This window comes from Electrona antarctica (genome assembly GCF_951216825.1).
Source record: "Electrona antarctica genome assembly, chromosome: 2".
NCBI lineage: Eukaryota > Metazoa > Chordata > Actinopteri > Myctophiformes > Myctophidae > Electrona > Electrona antarctica.
Window position 1 is genome coordinate 13,891,071 of NC_136807.1, and position 15,000 is coordinate 13,906,070.

The window sequence follows — 15,000 nt, forward strand, 5'->3', positions numbered from 1 at the left end:
AACCCTACCAACGCCTCCCGCTCAATCTGTCAGAACCTTCCCTGATCCAACCCTACCAACGCCTCCCGCTCAATCTGTCAGAACCTTCCCTGATCCAACCCTACCAACGCCTCCCGCTCAATCTGTCAGAACCTTCCCTAAAACATCCTGCTGATCCAACCCTACCAACCAACGCCTCCCTCCTGATCCAACCCTACCAACGCCTCCCGCTCAATCTGTCAGAACCTTCCCTGATCCAACCCTACCAACGCCTCCCGCTCAATCTGTCAGAACCTTCCCTGATCCAACCCTACCAACGCCTCCCGCTCAATCTGTCAGAACCTTCCCTAAAACATCCTCCTGATCCAACCCTACCAACGCCTCCCGCTCAATCTGTCAGAACCTTCCCTAAAACATCCTCCTGATCCAACCCTACCAACGCCTCCCGCTCAATCTGTCAGAACCCCTGATCCAACCCTACCAACGCCTCCCGCTCAATCTGTCAGAACCCCTGATCCAACCCTAGCAACGCCTCCCGCTCAATCTGTCAGAACCCCTGATCCAACCCTAGCAACGCCTCCCGCTCAATCTGTCAGAACCCCTGATCCAACCCTACCAATGCCTCCCGCTCAATCTGTCAGAACCTTCCTGATCCAACCCTACCAACGCCTCCCGCTCAATCTGTCAGAACCCCTGATCCAACCCTACCAACACCTCCACCTCAATCTGTCAGAACCCCTGATCCAACCCTACCAACGCCTCCCGCTCAATCTGTCAGAACCTTCCTGATCCAACCCTACCAACGCCTCCTGCTCAATCTGTCAGAACCCCTGATCCAACCCTACCAACGCCTCCCGCTCAATCTGTCAGAACCCCTGATCCAACCCTACCAACGCCTCCTGCTCAATCTGTCAGAACCTTCCTGATCCAACCCTAGCAACGCCTCCCACTCAATCTGTCAGAACCTTCCCTGATCCAACCCTAGCAACGCCTCCCGCTCAATCTGTCAGAACCTTCCCTAAAGCCTGATCCAACCCTACCAACGCCTCCCGCTCAATCTGTCAGAACCTTCCCTGATCCAACCCTACCAACGCCTCCACCTGAATCTGTCAGAACCTTCCCTAGAACATCCTGGACAACTCCACCTCCTCCACACACTTCTCCCTTCTGGCTCTCAAACTGTGCAATGAACTCCCCAATGCAATGGGAACCACATGACGCACTCCACTCCACTCCAGGCACGTGCACACATAGACCTCAAAGGGGGCTTGAGCCCGGCCTGCCCTTTTACCCGTCTGTAAAACAACTGCCCTCTCCAAACCACGAATGCAGTATTTACTTTGGCATTACTAAGTCTCCAGAACTTGAACGCAGCATTGAATTTGTTTCAAAATCCATGTCGTTACACCGCATCTCCACTATAGCTAAAGAGTGCTGGGTTGCGCCCCAAAAATAGCTGATTGTAGATCTGCCAGTGAGAAGATGTTTACGGCTCTAGCAGCGATTCTCAACAATTGTCATTTCAAGGAAGATGTTTACGGCTCTAGCAGCGATTCTCAACCATTGTCATTTCAAGGAAGATGTTTACTGCTCTAGCAGCGATTCTCAACCATTGTCATTTCAAGGACCCCTGCAGTTTGACATGCATTAGTCTACGGACCCCCATTGAATGGCATTTATATCTCTGAGACCCCAATTTGTACTGTAAAATCAATGTTTATTTAACTCTCGTCGCAGCATCTGGTCAGATGGTGTCCCAAGCCGTCACAATAGAACTACTGGAGAGAAGTGAGAACACGTGTCAACGTGCACTGACTGACCTGCAGATGGCTGACGATGCAGTAGGGTTCTCTCTTCCTGGCTCCGCAGGTGGACGAGGCCTTCAGCTTCTTCTCTCGTCCCACCAGCAGGTCTCCCGTGGCTGGGTAACAGCTGCCGTGCGTACAGCCGTGGACCGTGTCAGGCTCCAGGGCCACAGCGCACCATGCCAAGGCTGTGGGAGCGGGAAAAAAAGGAAATTCACTTTAAAAGTGGTTCTCAAACCTTGTAATGTCATGTCAAAGGACCCCTGTACGACCAGGGAAACGCAGGGCCAGCATGAAAGCGTGACGTCACATCGCCTTTTAAAATATATTTTCATGAAAGGAAATAGCAGCTTCCTTACTCTGATTTCGGGAGGTGTAGACAGTTCCAGACTCTTATATAGCATTCGGAGATTGTGGAATAGTTGTCTGGCTATGCGAGACTAAGTGCAAAGTGACAGTCTACACTTAACATCATGGAGACTTTAGAATGGAAAACAAAGCCATCTTTAATGCAGGGTCCTATCCATCCATCCTGGAGTCTTTAGAATGGAAAACTAAGCTATCTTTAATGCAGGGTCCTATCCATCCATCCTGGAGTTTTTAGAATGGAAAACTAAGCTATCTTTAATGCAGGGTCCTACTATCCATCCATCCTGGAGTCTTTAGAATGGAAAACAAAGCTATCTTTAATGCAGGGTCCTACTATCCATCCATCCTGGAGTCTTTAAAATGGAAAACTAAGCTATCTTTAATGCAGGGTCCTACTATCCATCCATCCTGGAGTCTTTAGAATGGAAAACAAAGCTATCTTTAATGCAGGGTCCTACTATCCATCCTGGAGTCTTTAGAATGCAAAACAAAGCCATCTTTAATGCAGGGTCCTACTATCCATCCATCCTGGAGTCTTTAGAATGGAAAACAAAGCTATCTTTAATGCAGGTTCCTACTATCCATCCATCCTGGAGTCTTTAGAATGGAAAACTAAGCTATCTTTAATGCAGGGTCCTACTATCCACCCTGGAGTCTTTAGAATGCAAAACAAAGCCATCTTTAATGCAGGGTCCTACTATCCATCCATCCTGGAGTCTTTAGAATGGAAAACAAAGCTATCTTTAATGCAGGGTCCTACTATCCATCCATCCTGGAGTCTTTAGAATGGAAAACTAAGCTATCTTTAATGCAGGGTCCTACTATCCATCCATCCTGGAGTCTTTAGAATGGAAAACAAAGCTATCTTTAATGCAGGGTCCTACTATCCATCCTGGAGTCTTTAGAATGCAAAACAAAGCTATCTTTAATGCAGGGTCCTACTATCCATCCTGGAGTCTTTAGAATGGAAAACTAAGCTATCTTTAATGCAGGGTCCTACTATCCATCCATCCTGGAGTCTTTAGAATGGAAAACTAAGCTATCTTTAATGCAGCGTCCTACTATCCATCCTGGAGTCTTTAGAATGGAAAACTAAGCTATCTTTAATGCAGGGTCCTACTATCCATCCATCCTGGAGTCTTTAGAATGGAAAACTAAGCTATCTTTAATGCAGGGTCCTACTATCCATCCTGGAGTCTTTAGAATGGAAAACTAAGCTATCTTTAATGCAGGGTCCTACTATCCATCCTGGAGTCTTTAGAATGGAAAACTAAGCTATCTTTAATGCAGGGTCCTATCCATCCATCCATCCTGGAGTCTTTAGAATGGAAAACTAAGCTATCTTTAATGCAGGGTCCTATCCATCCATCCTGGAGTCTTTAGAATGGAAAACAAAGCTATCTTTAATGCAGGGTCCTACTATCCATCCATCCTGGAGTCTTTAGAATGGAAAACAAAGCTATCTTTAATGCAGGGTCCTACTATCCATCCATCCTGGAGTCTTTAGAATGGAAAACAAAGCTATCTTTAATGCAGGGTCCTATCCATCCATCCTGGAGTCTTTAGAATGGAAAACAAAGCTATCTTTAATGCAGGGTCCTATCCATCCATCCTGGAGTCTTTAGAATGGAAAACTAAGCTATCTTTAATGCAGGGTCCTATCCATCCATCCTGGAGTCTTTAGAATGGAAAACAAAGCTATCTTTAATGCAGGGTCCTATCCATCCATCCTGGAGTCTTTAGAATGGAAAACTAAGCTATCTTTAATGCAGGGTTCTATCCATCCATCCTGGAGTCTTTAGAATGGAAAACTAAGCTATCTTGAATGCAGGGTCCTACTATCCACCCTGGAGTCTTTAGAATGCAAAACAAAGCCATCTTTAATGCAGGGTCCTACTATCCATCCATCCTGGAGTCTTTAGAATGGAAAACAAAGCTATCTTTAATGCAGGGTCCTACTATCCATCCATCCTGGAGTCTTTAGAATGGAAAACTAAGCTATCTTTAATGCAGGGTCCTACTATCCATCCATCCTGGAGTCTTTAGAATGGAAAACAAAGCTATCTTTAATGCAGGGTCCTACTATCCATCCTGGAGTCTTTAGAATGCAAAACAAAGCTATCTTTAATGCAGGGTCCTACTATCCATCCTGGAGTCTTTAGAATGGAAAACTAAGCTATCTTGAATGCAGGGTCCTACTATCCATCAATCCTGGAGTCTTTAGAATGGAAAACTAAGCTATCTTTAATGCAGGGTCCTACTATCCATCCATCCTGGAGTCTTTAGAATGGAAAACTAAGCTATCTTTAATGCAGCGTCCTACTATCCATCCTGGAGTCTTTAGAATGGAAAACTAAGCTATCTTTAATGCAGGGTCCTACTATCCATCCATCCTGGAGTCTTTAGAATGGAAAACTAAGCTATCTTTAATGCAGGGTCCTACTATCCATCAATCCTGGAGTCTTTAGAATGGAAAACAAAGCTATCTTTAATGCAGGGTCCTACTATCCATCCTGGAGTCTTTAGAATGCAAAACAAAGCTATCTTTAATGCAGGGTCCTACTATCCATCCTGGAGTCTTTAGAATGGAAAACTAAGCTATCTTTAATGCAGGGTCCTACTATCCATCAATCCTGGAGTCTTTAGAATGGAAAACTAAGCTATCTTTAATGCAGGGTCCTACTATCCATCCATCCTGGAGTCTTTAGAATGGAAAACTAAGCTATCTTTAATGCAGCGTCCTACTATCCATCCTGGAGTCTTTAGAATGGAAAACTAAGCTATCTTTAATGCAGGGTCCTACTATCCATCCATCCTGGAGTCTTTAGAATGGAAAACTAAGCTATCTTTAATGCAGGGTCCTACTATCCATCCTGGAGTCTTTAGAATGGAAAACTAAGCTATCTTTAATGCAGGGTCCTACTATCCATCCTGGAGTCTTTAGAATGGAAAACTAAGCTATCTTTAATGCAGGGTCCTATCCATCCATCCATCCTGGAGTCTTTAGAATGGAAAACTAAGCTATCTTTAATGCAGGGTCCTATCCATCCATCCTGGAGTCTTTAGAATGGAAAACAAAGCTATCTTTAATGCAGGGTCCTACTATCCATCCATCCTGGAGTCTTTAGAATGGAAAACAAAGCTATCTTTAATGCAGGGTCCTACTATCCATCCTGGAGTCTTTAGAATGGAAAACTAAGCTATCTTTAATGCAGGGTCCTACTATCCATCCATCCTGGAGTCTTTAGAATGGAAAACTAAGCTATCTTTAATGCAGCGTCCTACTATCCATCCTGGAGTCTTTAGAATGGAAAACTAAGCTATCTTTAATGCAGGGTCCTACTATCCATCCATCCTGGAGTCTTTAGAATGGAAAACTAAGCTATCTTTAATGCAGGGTCCTACTATCCATCCTGGAGTCTTTAGAATGGAAAACTAAGCTATCTTTAATGCAGGGTCCTACTATCCATCCTGGAGTCTTTAGAATGGAAAACTAAGCTATCTTTAATGCAGGGTCCTATCCATCCATCCATCCTGGAGTCTTTAGAATGGAAAACTAAGCTATCTTTAATGCAGGGTCCTATCCATCCATCCTGGAGTCTTTAGAATGGAAAACAAAGCTATCTTTAATGCAGGGTCCTACTATCCATCCATCCTGGAGTCTTTAGAATGGAAAACAAAGCTATCTTTAATGCAGGGTCCTACTATCCATCCATCCTGGAGTCTTTAGAATGGAAAACAAAGCTATCTTTAATGCAGGGTCCTATCCATCCATCCTGGAGTCTTTAGAATGGAAAACAAAGCTATCTTTAATGCAGGGTCCTATCCATCCATCCTGGAGTCTTTAGAATGGAAAACTAAGCTATCTTTAATGCAGGGTCCTATCCATCCATCCTGGAGTCTTTAGAATGGAAAACAAAGCTATCTTTAATGCAGGGTCCTATCCATCCATCCTGGAGTCTTTAGAATGGAAAACTAAGCTATCTTTAATGCAGGGTTCTATCCATCCATCCTGGAGTCTTTAGAATGGAAAACTAAGCTATCTTGAATGCAGGGTCCTACTATCCACCCTGGAGTCTTTAGAATGCAAAACAAAGCCATCTTTAATGCAGGGTCCTACTATCCATCCATCCTGGAGTCTTTAGAATGGAAAACAAAGCTATCTTTAATGCAGGGTCCTACTATCCATCCATCCTGGAGTCTTTAGAATGGAAAACTAAGCTATCTTTAATGCAGGGTCCTACTATCCATCCATCCTGGAGTCTTTAGAATGGAAAACAAAGCTATCTTTAATGCAGGGTCCTACTATCCATCCTGGAGTCTTTAGAATGCAAAACAAAGCTATCTTTAATGCAGGGTCCTACTATCCATCCTGGAGTCTTTAGAATGGAAAACTAAGCTATCTTGAATGCAGGGTCCTACTATCCATCAATCCTGGAGTCTTTAGAATGGAAAACTAAGCTATCTTTAATGCAGGGTCCTACTATCCATCCATCCTGGAGTCTTTAGAATGGAAAACTAAGCTATCTTTAATGCAGCGTCCTACTATCCATCCTGGAGTCTTTAGAATGGAAAACTAAGCTATCTTTAATGCAGGGTCCTACTATCCATCCATCCTGGAGTCTTTAGAATGGAAAACTAAGCTATCTTTAATGCAGGGTCCTACTATCCATCAATCCTGGAGTCTTTAGAATGGAAAACAAAGCTATCTTTAATGCAGGGTCCTACTATCCATCCTGGAGTCTTTAGAATGCAAAACAAAGCTATCTTTAATGCAGGGTCCTACTATCCATCCTGGAGTCTTTAGAATGGAAAACTAAGCTATCTTTAATGCAGGGTCCTACTATCCATCAATCCTGGAGTCTTTAGAATGGAAAACTAAGCTATCTTTAATGCAGGGTCCTACTATCCATCCATCCTGGAGTCTTTAGAATGGAAAACTAAGCTATCTTTAATGCAGCGTCCTACTATCCATCCTGGAGTCTTTAGAATGGAAAACTAAGCTATCTTTAATGCAGGGTCCTACTATCCATCCATCCTGGAGTCTTTAGAATGGAAAACTAAGCTATCTTTAATGCAGGGTCCTACTATCCATCCTGGAGTCTTTAGAATGGAAAACTAAGCTATCTTTAATGCAGGGTCCTACTATCCATCCTGGAGTCTTTAGAATGGAAAACTAAGCTATCTTTAATGCAGGGTCCTATCCATCCATCCATCCTGGAGTCTTTAGAATGGAAAACTAAGCTATCTTTAATGCAGGGTCCTATCCATCCATCCTGGAGTCTTTAGAATGGAAAACAAAGCTATCTTTAATGCAGGGTCCTACTATCCATCCATCCTGGAGTCTTTAGAATGGAAAACAAAGCTATCTTTAATGCAGGGTCCTACTATCCATCCATCCTGGAGTCTTTAGAATGGAAAACAAAGCTATCTTTAATGCAGGGTCCTATCCATCCATCCTGGAGTCTTTAGAATGGAAAACAAAGCTATCTTTAATGCAGGGTCCTATCCATCCATCCTGGAGTCTTTAGAATGGAAAACTAAGCTATCTTTAATGCAGGGTCCTATCCATCCATCCTGGAGTCTTTAGAATGTAAAACAAAGCTATCTTTAATGCAGGGTCCTATCCATCCTGGAGTCTTTAGAATGGAAAACTAAGCTATCTTTAATGCAGGGTTCTATCCATCCATCCTGGAGTCTTTAGAATGGAAAACTAAGCTATCTTTAATGCAGGGTCCTACTATCCACCCTGGAGTCTTTAGAATGCAAAACAAAGCCATCTTTAATGCAGGGTCCTACTATCCATCCATCCTGGAGTCTTTAGAATGGAAAACAAAGGTATCTTTAATGCAGGGTCCTACTATCCATCCATCCTGGAGTCTTTAGAATGGAAAACTAAGCTATCTTTAATGCAGGGTCCTACTATCCATCCATCCTGGAGTCTTTAGAATGGAAAACAAAGCTATCTTTAATGCAGGGTCCTACTATCCATCCTGGAGTCTTTAGAATGCAAAACAAAGCTATCTTTAATGCAGGGTCCTACTATCCATCCTGGAGTCTTTAGAATGGAAAACTAAGCTATCTTTAATGCAGGGTCCTACTATCCATCAATCCTGGAGTCTTTAGAATGGAAAACTAAGCTATCTTTAATGCAGGGTCCTACTATCCATCCATCCTGGAGTCTTTAGAATGGAAAACTAAGCTATCTTTAATGCAGCGTCCTACTATCCATCCTGGAGTCTTTAGAATGGAAAACTAAGCTATCTTTAATGCAGGGTCCTACTATCCATCCATCCTGGAGTCTTTAGAATGGAAAACTAAGCTATCTTTAATGCAGGGTCCTACTATCCATCCTGGAGTCTTTAGAATGGAAAACTAAGCTATCTTTAATGCAGGGTCCTACTATCCATCCTGGAGTCTTTAGAATGGAAAACTAAGCTATCTTTAATGCAGGGTCCTATCCATCCATCCATCCTGGAGTCTTTAGAATGGAAAACTAAGCTATCTTTAATGCAGGGTCCTATCCATCCATCCTGGAGTCTTTAGAATGGAAAACAAAGCTATCTTTAATGCAGGGTCCTACTATCCATCCATCCTGGAGTCTTTAGAATGGAAAACAAAGCTATCTTTAATGCAGGGTCCTACTATCCATCCATCCTGGAGTCTTTAGAATGGAAAACAAAGCTATCTTTAATGCAGGGTCCTATCCATCCATCCTGGAGTCTTTAGAATGGAAAACAAAGCTATCTTTAATGCAGGGTCCTATCCATCCATCCTGGAGTCTTTAGAATGGAAAACTAAGCTATCTTTAATGCAGGGTCCTATCCATCCATCCTGGAGTCTTTAGAATGGAAAACAAAGCTATCTTTAATGCAGGGTCCTATTCATCCATCCTGGAGTCTTTAGAATGGAAAACTAAGCTATCTTTAATGCAGGGTCCTATCCATCCATCCTGGGGTCTTTAGAATGGAAAGCTAAGCCATCTTTAATGCAGGGTCCTACTATCCATCCATCCATCCTGACCTGGACAGAGTGGAGACTTTATCACTTCCTGCAGAGAGACAGGATGGGAGGTCAGTCTAATCCTGAAAGCCAAACTAATAAGGAAATCTGGATCTGGCCATCTGTAGGCAGGAGCCGCCCTGATGTGAATGAGGCTGATCTGACCTGGTGGTCCAGTCAGTCAATTAAACCTTTTTTAGGGGCGCTAGCTGACCAAAACCTCTCAACTCCGCAGTTTAACTGACCAAACCTCTCAACTCAGTTGCACTCTCAAATAGCTGATCTACAAGCTCTCTCAACGCATCACATTGTGGCGCGTTGTGAGATTGCTCATGATGACTTCCATAGCTCTAATGCCGTGGATGTTTTTCCACCGGAGAAAAGATCTTGTCTATGAGATTTTCTCTTGGCAATATCGGTAGAGGGCACAGTGGAGTAACTAAAAGTATTTTTCTTTCGGTGGAAAATAAATCCCTTTCTGGCCAAAAAGTACATTTATATATGCGTGGTTTTCATTTTCAAGGAAGCCATGATCGTTAATTTCAGTACCGGATCAAAACAAATTTGCAGAGATTTGAAACTTGCTTGAGATAGGTACTCCATCACACAAAATTGTGTTGTTGTTGCATTTTATAAGGAAGATCGGTTTGAAAAGCGTAAGCTGAAAATGTCATTATATTACTATGACTTGTCGATTATTCGGGTATTATGTTCAATAATGCGTTAATGATATCAGAGAAAATGGTGGAAAGGAATGTTTATGTAAGGCTGAAGCTATGAATAGATGCCAGTGTGGTACTACTTAAAATAATCTAGTCCACTGGACTCAGACCAGACAATGTTTTTTGTTTCCGTCAAAGTATGGTTCAGCAGCACGCCTTCTCACAAGAGAAGAACAAAGTATGGTTCAGCAGCACGCCTTCTCACAAGAGAAGAACAAAGTATGGTTCAGCAGCACGCCTTCTCACAAGAGAAGAACAAAGTATGGTTCAGCAGCACGCCTTCTCACAAGAGAAGAACAAAGTATGGTTCAGCAGCACGCCTTCTCACAAGAGAAGAACAAAGTATGGTTCAGCAGCACGCCTTCTCACAAGAGAAGAACAAAGTATGGTTCAGCAGCACGCCTTCTCACAAGAGAAGAACATGACTCAATAGTCTAGCAGTGTGAACAGTTCAGCTGTGGAGCTCCATAAAGGTTATAGGGCTCAACTCACAGGCTCACAGCTGCTAATTGGGCTACAGACTGGCCACCTGTGACCTGGCCAGTGGTGGGGAAAGCACTCAATTGTTTTACTAGTAAACAAATCAATAACTGCTCCGTTACGAGTAAGTAGAGAAAGCACTCAATTGTTTTACTAGTAAACAAATCAATAACTGCTCCGTTACGAGTAAGTAGAGAAAGCACTCAATTGTTTTACTAGTAAACAAATCAATAACTGCTCCGTTACGAGTAAGTAGAGAAAGCACTCAATTGTTTTACTAGTAAACAAATCAATAACTGCTCCGTTACGAGTAAAAGTCCGGAATTCCAAATGTACTAGAGTGAAAGTACAGTACAGTATTATTGGCATCAAAATGTACTTAAAGTGCCAAAAGTAGAAAGTACTCATTGTGCAGCATGTCCCATTTCACGTTTTCAAATGTATACAAATATTTTGAAATCTATTTTCAAAAATGGCCAAAATGTATATAGGGCTGAAGTGGATAATGTTTGTTCTGTAATAATAATCAAAGTAACTAGTAACAAAAGTTTTCAAATAAATGTAGTGGAGTAAAAGTACAATATTTTGCCTCTGAGATGTAGTGGAGTAGAAGTACCTCAGTCTTAACCGGCTACGTAGGTCGAACTAACAAGAGGTCAGACTTTTGAGGTGTCTCCCCCATAATACAGAAGGTCAATGAAGACCAAGGCAGGGTAGACTCGAGGATGTACACTATACGATTCCTAAAACAAATGGAATGCCAGAACATGCCTTAATGCCTTCAAAGACACATTTTCAAAGATCAAGGGGTACCAAGATAGCAAGGAAAAGCTTTGGGAGAATACGGAAGCGTGGGATTTTCACCCAGGTGTTTGGCATGCATGTTCTTCTGCTTCTTCAGTCATCCTAACTGTGGATACATGTGTTGTAAACTCATGTTCATCAGTCATCCTATAACTGTGGTACATGTGATGTAAACTCATGTTCTTCAGTCATCCTATAACTGTGGTACATGTGTTGTAAACTCATGTTCTTCAGTCATCCTATAACTGTGGATACATGTGATGTAAACTCATGTTCTTCAGTCATCCTATAACTGTGGTACATGTGATGTAAACTCATGTTCTTCAGTCATCCTATAACTGTGGTACATGTGATGTAAACTCATGTTCTTCAGTCATCCTAACTGTGGATACATGTGATGTAAACTCATGTTCTTCAGTCATCCTATAACTGTGGGTACATGTGATGTAAACTCATGTTCTTCAGTCATCCTATAACTGTGGTACATGTGATGTAAACTCATGTTCTTCAGTCATCCTATAACTGTGGATACATGTGATGTAAACTCATGTTCTTCAGTCATCCTATAACTGTGGATACATGTGATGTAAACTCATGTTCTTCAGTCATCCTATAACTGTGGGTACATGTGATGTAAACTCATGTTCATCAGTCATCCTATAACTGTGGTACATGTGATGTAAACTCATGTTCTTCAGTCATCCTATAACTGTGGGTACATGTGATGTAAACTCATGTTCTTCAGTCATCCTATAACTGTGGTACATGTGATGTAAACTCATGTTCTTCAGTCATCCTATAACTGTGGTACATGTGATGTAAACTCATGTTCTTCAGTCATCCTATAACTGTGGATACATGTGATGTAAACTCATGTTCTTCAGTCATCCTATAACTGTGGATACATGTGATGTAAACTCATGTTCTTCAGTCATCCTATAACTGTGGATACATGTGATGTAAACTCATGTTCTTCAGTCATCCTATAACTGTGATACATGTGATGTAAACTCATGTTCTTCAGTCATCCTATAACTGTGGATACATGTGATGTAAACTCATGTTCTTCAGTCATCCTATAACTGTGGATACATGTGATGTAAACTCATGTTCTTCAGTCATCCTATAACTGTGGATACATGTGATGTAAACTCATGTTCTTCAGTCATCCTATAACTGTGGATACATGTGATGTAAACTCATGTTCTTCAGTCATCCTATAACTGTGGATACTTGTGTTGTAAACTCATGTTCTCCAGTCATCCTATAACTGTGGATACATGTGATGTAAACTCATGTTCTCCAGTCATCCTATAACTGTGGATACATGTGATGTAAACTCATGTTCTTCAGTCATCCTATAACTGTGGTACATGTGATGTAAACTCATGTTCTTCAGTCATCCTATAACTGTGGTACATGTGATGTAAACTCATGTTCTTCAGTCATCCTATAACTGTGGTACATGTGATGTAAACTCATGTTCTTCAGTCATCCTATAACTGTGGTACATGTGATGTAAACTCATGTTCTTCAGTCATCCTAACTGTGGATACATGTGATGTAAACTCATGTTCTTCAGTCATCCTATAACTGTGGATACATGTGATGTAAACTCATGTTCTTCAGTCATCCTATAACTGTGGTACATGTGATGTAAACTCATGTTCTTCAGTCATCCTATAACTGTGGTACATGTGATGTAAACTCATGTTCTTCAGTCATCCTATAACTGTGGTACATGTGATGTAAACTCATGTTCTTCAGTCATCCTATAACTGTGGTACATGTGATGTAAACTCATGTTCTTCAGTCATCCTATAACTGTGGTACATGTGATGTAAACTCATGTTCTTCAGTCATCCTATAACTGTGGATACATGTGATGTAAACTCATGTTCTTCAGTCATCCTATAACTGTGGTACATGTGTTGTAAACTCATGTTCTTCAGTCATCCTATAACTGTGGATACATGTGATGTAAACTCATGTTCTTCAGTCATCCTATAACTGTGGATACATGTGATGTAAACTCATGTGACATGTGTTTAACCAAACACGTCCTGAGTCTGACAAGGAGGTGGGGAAAGGTTTTGCGCGTGTGTGTGTGTGTGTGCGTGTGTGTGCCTGCCAGAAGTGGTGTAAAGTACATTTATTTAAGTACTGTACTTAAGTACAATATTGAGGTATTTGTACTTTACTTCTACTCCACTACGTCTCAGATTATTATTATTTGAAAACTTTAGTTACTAGTTACTTTGTATAGATTAAAAATTTAAAAACACATGGCCAAATACAGATAATTCTGGGCGTCCTTGACATGAAAAAGGTTGAGCACGACTGACATAGAAACATAGGGTTTTCAGAAAACTGTCAGGGTGGCAGTGGCTCAGGGATAGAGTGGCCGGATGGTAACTGCAAGGTTGCCAGTTCGAACCCGGGCTCCCCCAGAGTTAGTGTGGAAGTGTCCTTGAGCAAGACTCTGAACCCCTAGCTCCTGATGTGCAGGTTGGTGCCTTGCATGGTTTCCTCCGCCATCGGTGTATGAATGTGTGTGTGAATGGGTGAATGTAATGCACAATCTATGTAAAGGTGTGTGAATGTGTGTGTGAATGGGTGAATGTAATGCACAATGAAATTAAATGAAATGAAATTAAATGAAATGAAATCTATATTTACCCAGGGTATCTGGGCTAAGCTCAAGAACTTGTTTCCAGCCAGGCCCTGCTCATAGAACACATTTCATCGTAGTGGTTCAATGCCTTGTTCAAGGGCACTTCGGCGGTGGTAATTTTAACGTGTCGGACGGCTGATTCGAACTGGGAACCTTCCGGTATCAAGACCGCGCCGCTATCCGTTCGGCCACCGCTGCCACTATAAACAATCTATGTAAAGCGCCTTGGATAAATGCACCATTTACTGTCAGGATTTAGAAGATTTTTTTTTTAATTGGCCTCAGTCCTAAATGTGTTAAGTAAAAGATTAGAGTACATTTCTCCACCACTGCCTGCCAGTGAGCCAGCCAGCCCCTGCTGCGTGGTAGACTACTAGACTTGCGTGTCGGTTAGGGTGACTGCGTTGCTGCTGATGTGATGTGTGGGAGGTATAGATAGCAGTAGGAAATAAACCTTCATGACTACTAACATGGCGTCACACATTCCACTGGACATCCTGAGGTGGATTCCTCCTCCCTCCGGCACCCTCCAGGGACCTCTGTGTGTGTGTGTGTGTGTGTGTGTGTGTGTGTGTGTGTGTGTGTGTGTGTGTGTGTGTGTGTGTGTGTGTGTGTGTGTGTGTGTGTGTGTGTGTGTGTGTTTGTGTGTGTGTGCGTGCGTGTGTGTGTTCTTGTGAGTGTGGCAGTGTTGTTATGTGAACATGCATGAACAAGCAATACATGTAGACCTTGATATATGAGATTTTTCACGCATGCGCGCACACATAGACACGTGCGTGTGTGTGTGTGTGTGTGTGTGTTTGTGTGTGTGTGTGTGTGTGTGTGTGTGTGTGTGTGTGTGTGTGTATGTGTGTGTGTGTGTGTGTGTGTGTGTGTGTGTGTGTGTGTGTGTGTGTGTGTGTGTGTGTGTGTGTGTGTGTGTGTGTAAGGGGCTGGTATGAGGAGAGAGGAGACCCTCAGTCTAAGGAGCAGAGGGGGGGTCCTCTTGGGTCTCTTACTGAGTCTGTCTGCAACAGGTGCCTCTAATCCTCTCTCCATATATAAACTATAAATATATATATATTGTATACATTCTATATACTGTAGGGCAGCATGTAGCCCAGTATGACAGCTTTACCCCATTTAGCCCTGAGGCAGATTCTACAATGTCTTCTAAATGGAGTGA

At 42.2% G+C, this 15,000-nt stretch overlaps 1 protein-coding gene across 1 annotated transcript in view; it reads right to left on the reverse strand.

Moving 5' to 3' along the window:
• Window positions 1-15,000, reverse strand: part of lamb2 (laminin, beta 2 (laminin S)) — a 138,971-nt gene that overhangs the window by 94,560 nt on the left and 29,411 nt on the right. Inside the window, exon 3 of the mRNA XM_079496075.1 lies at window positions 1,800-1,972. Coding sequence (XP_079352201.1) covers window positions 1,800-1,972 — 173 coding nt within the window. The remainder of the gene's footprint in view (window positions 1-1,799; window positions 1,973-15,000) is intronic.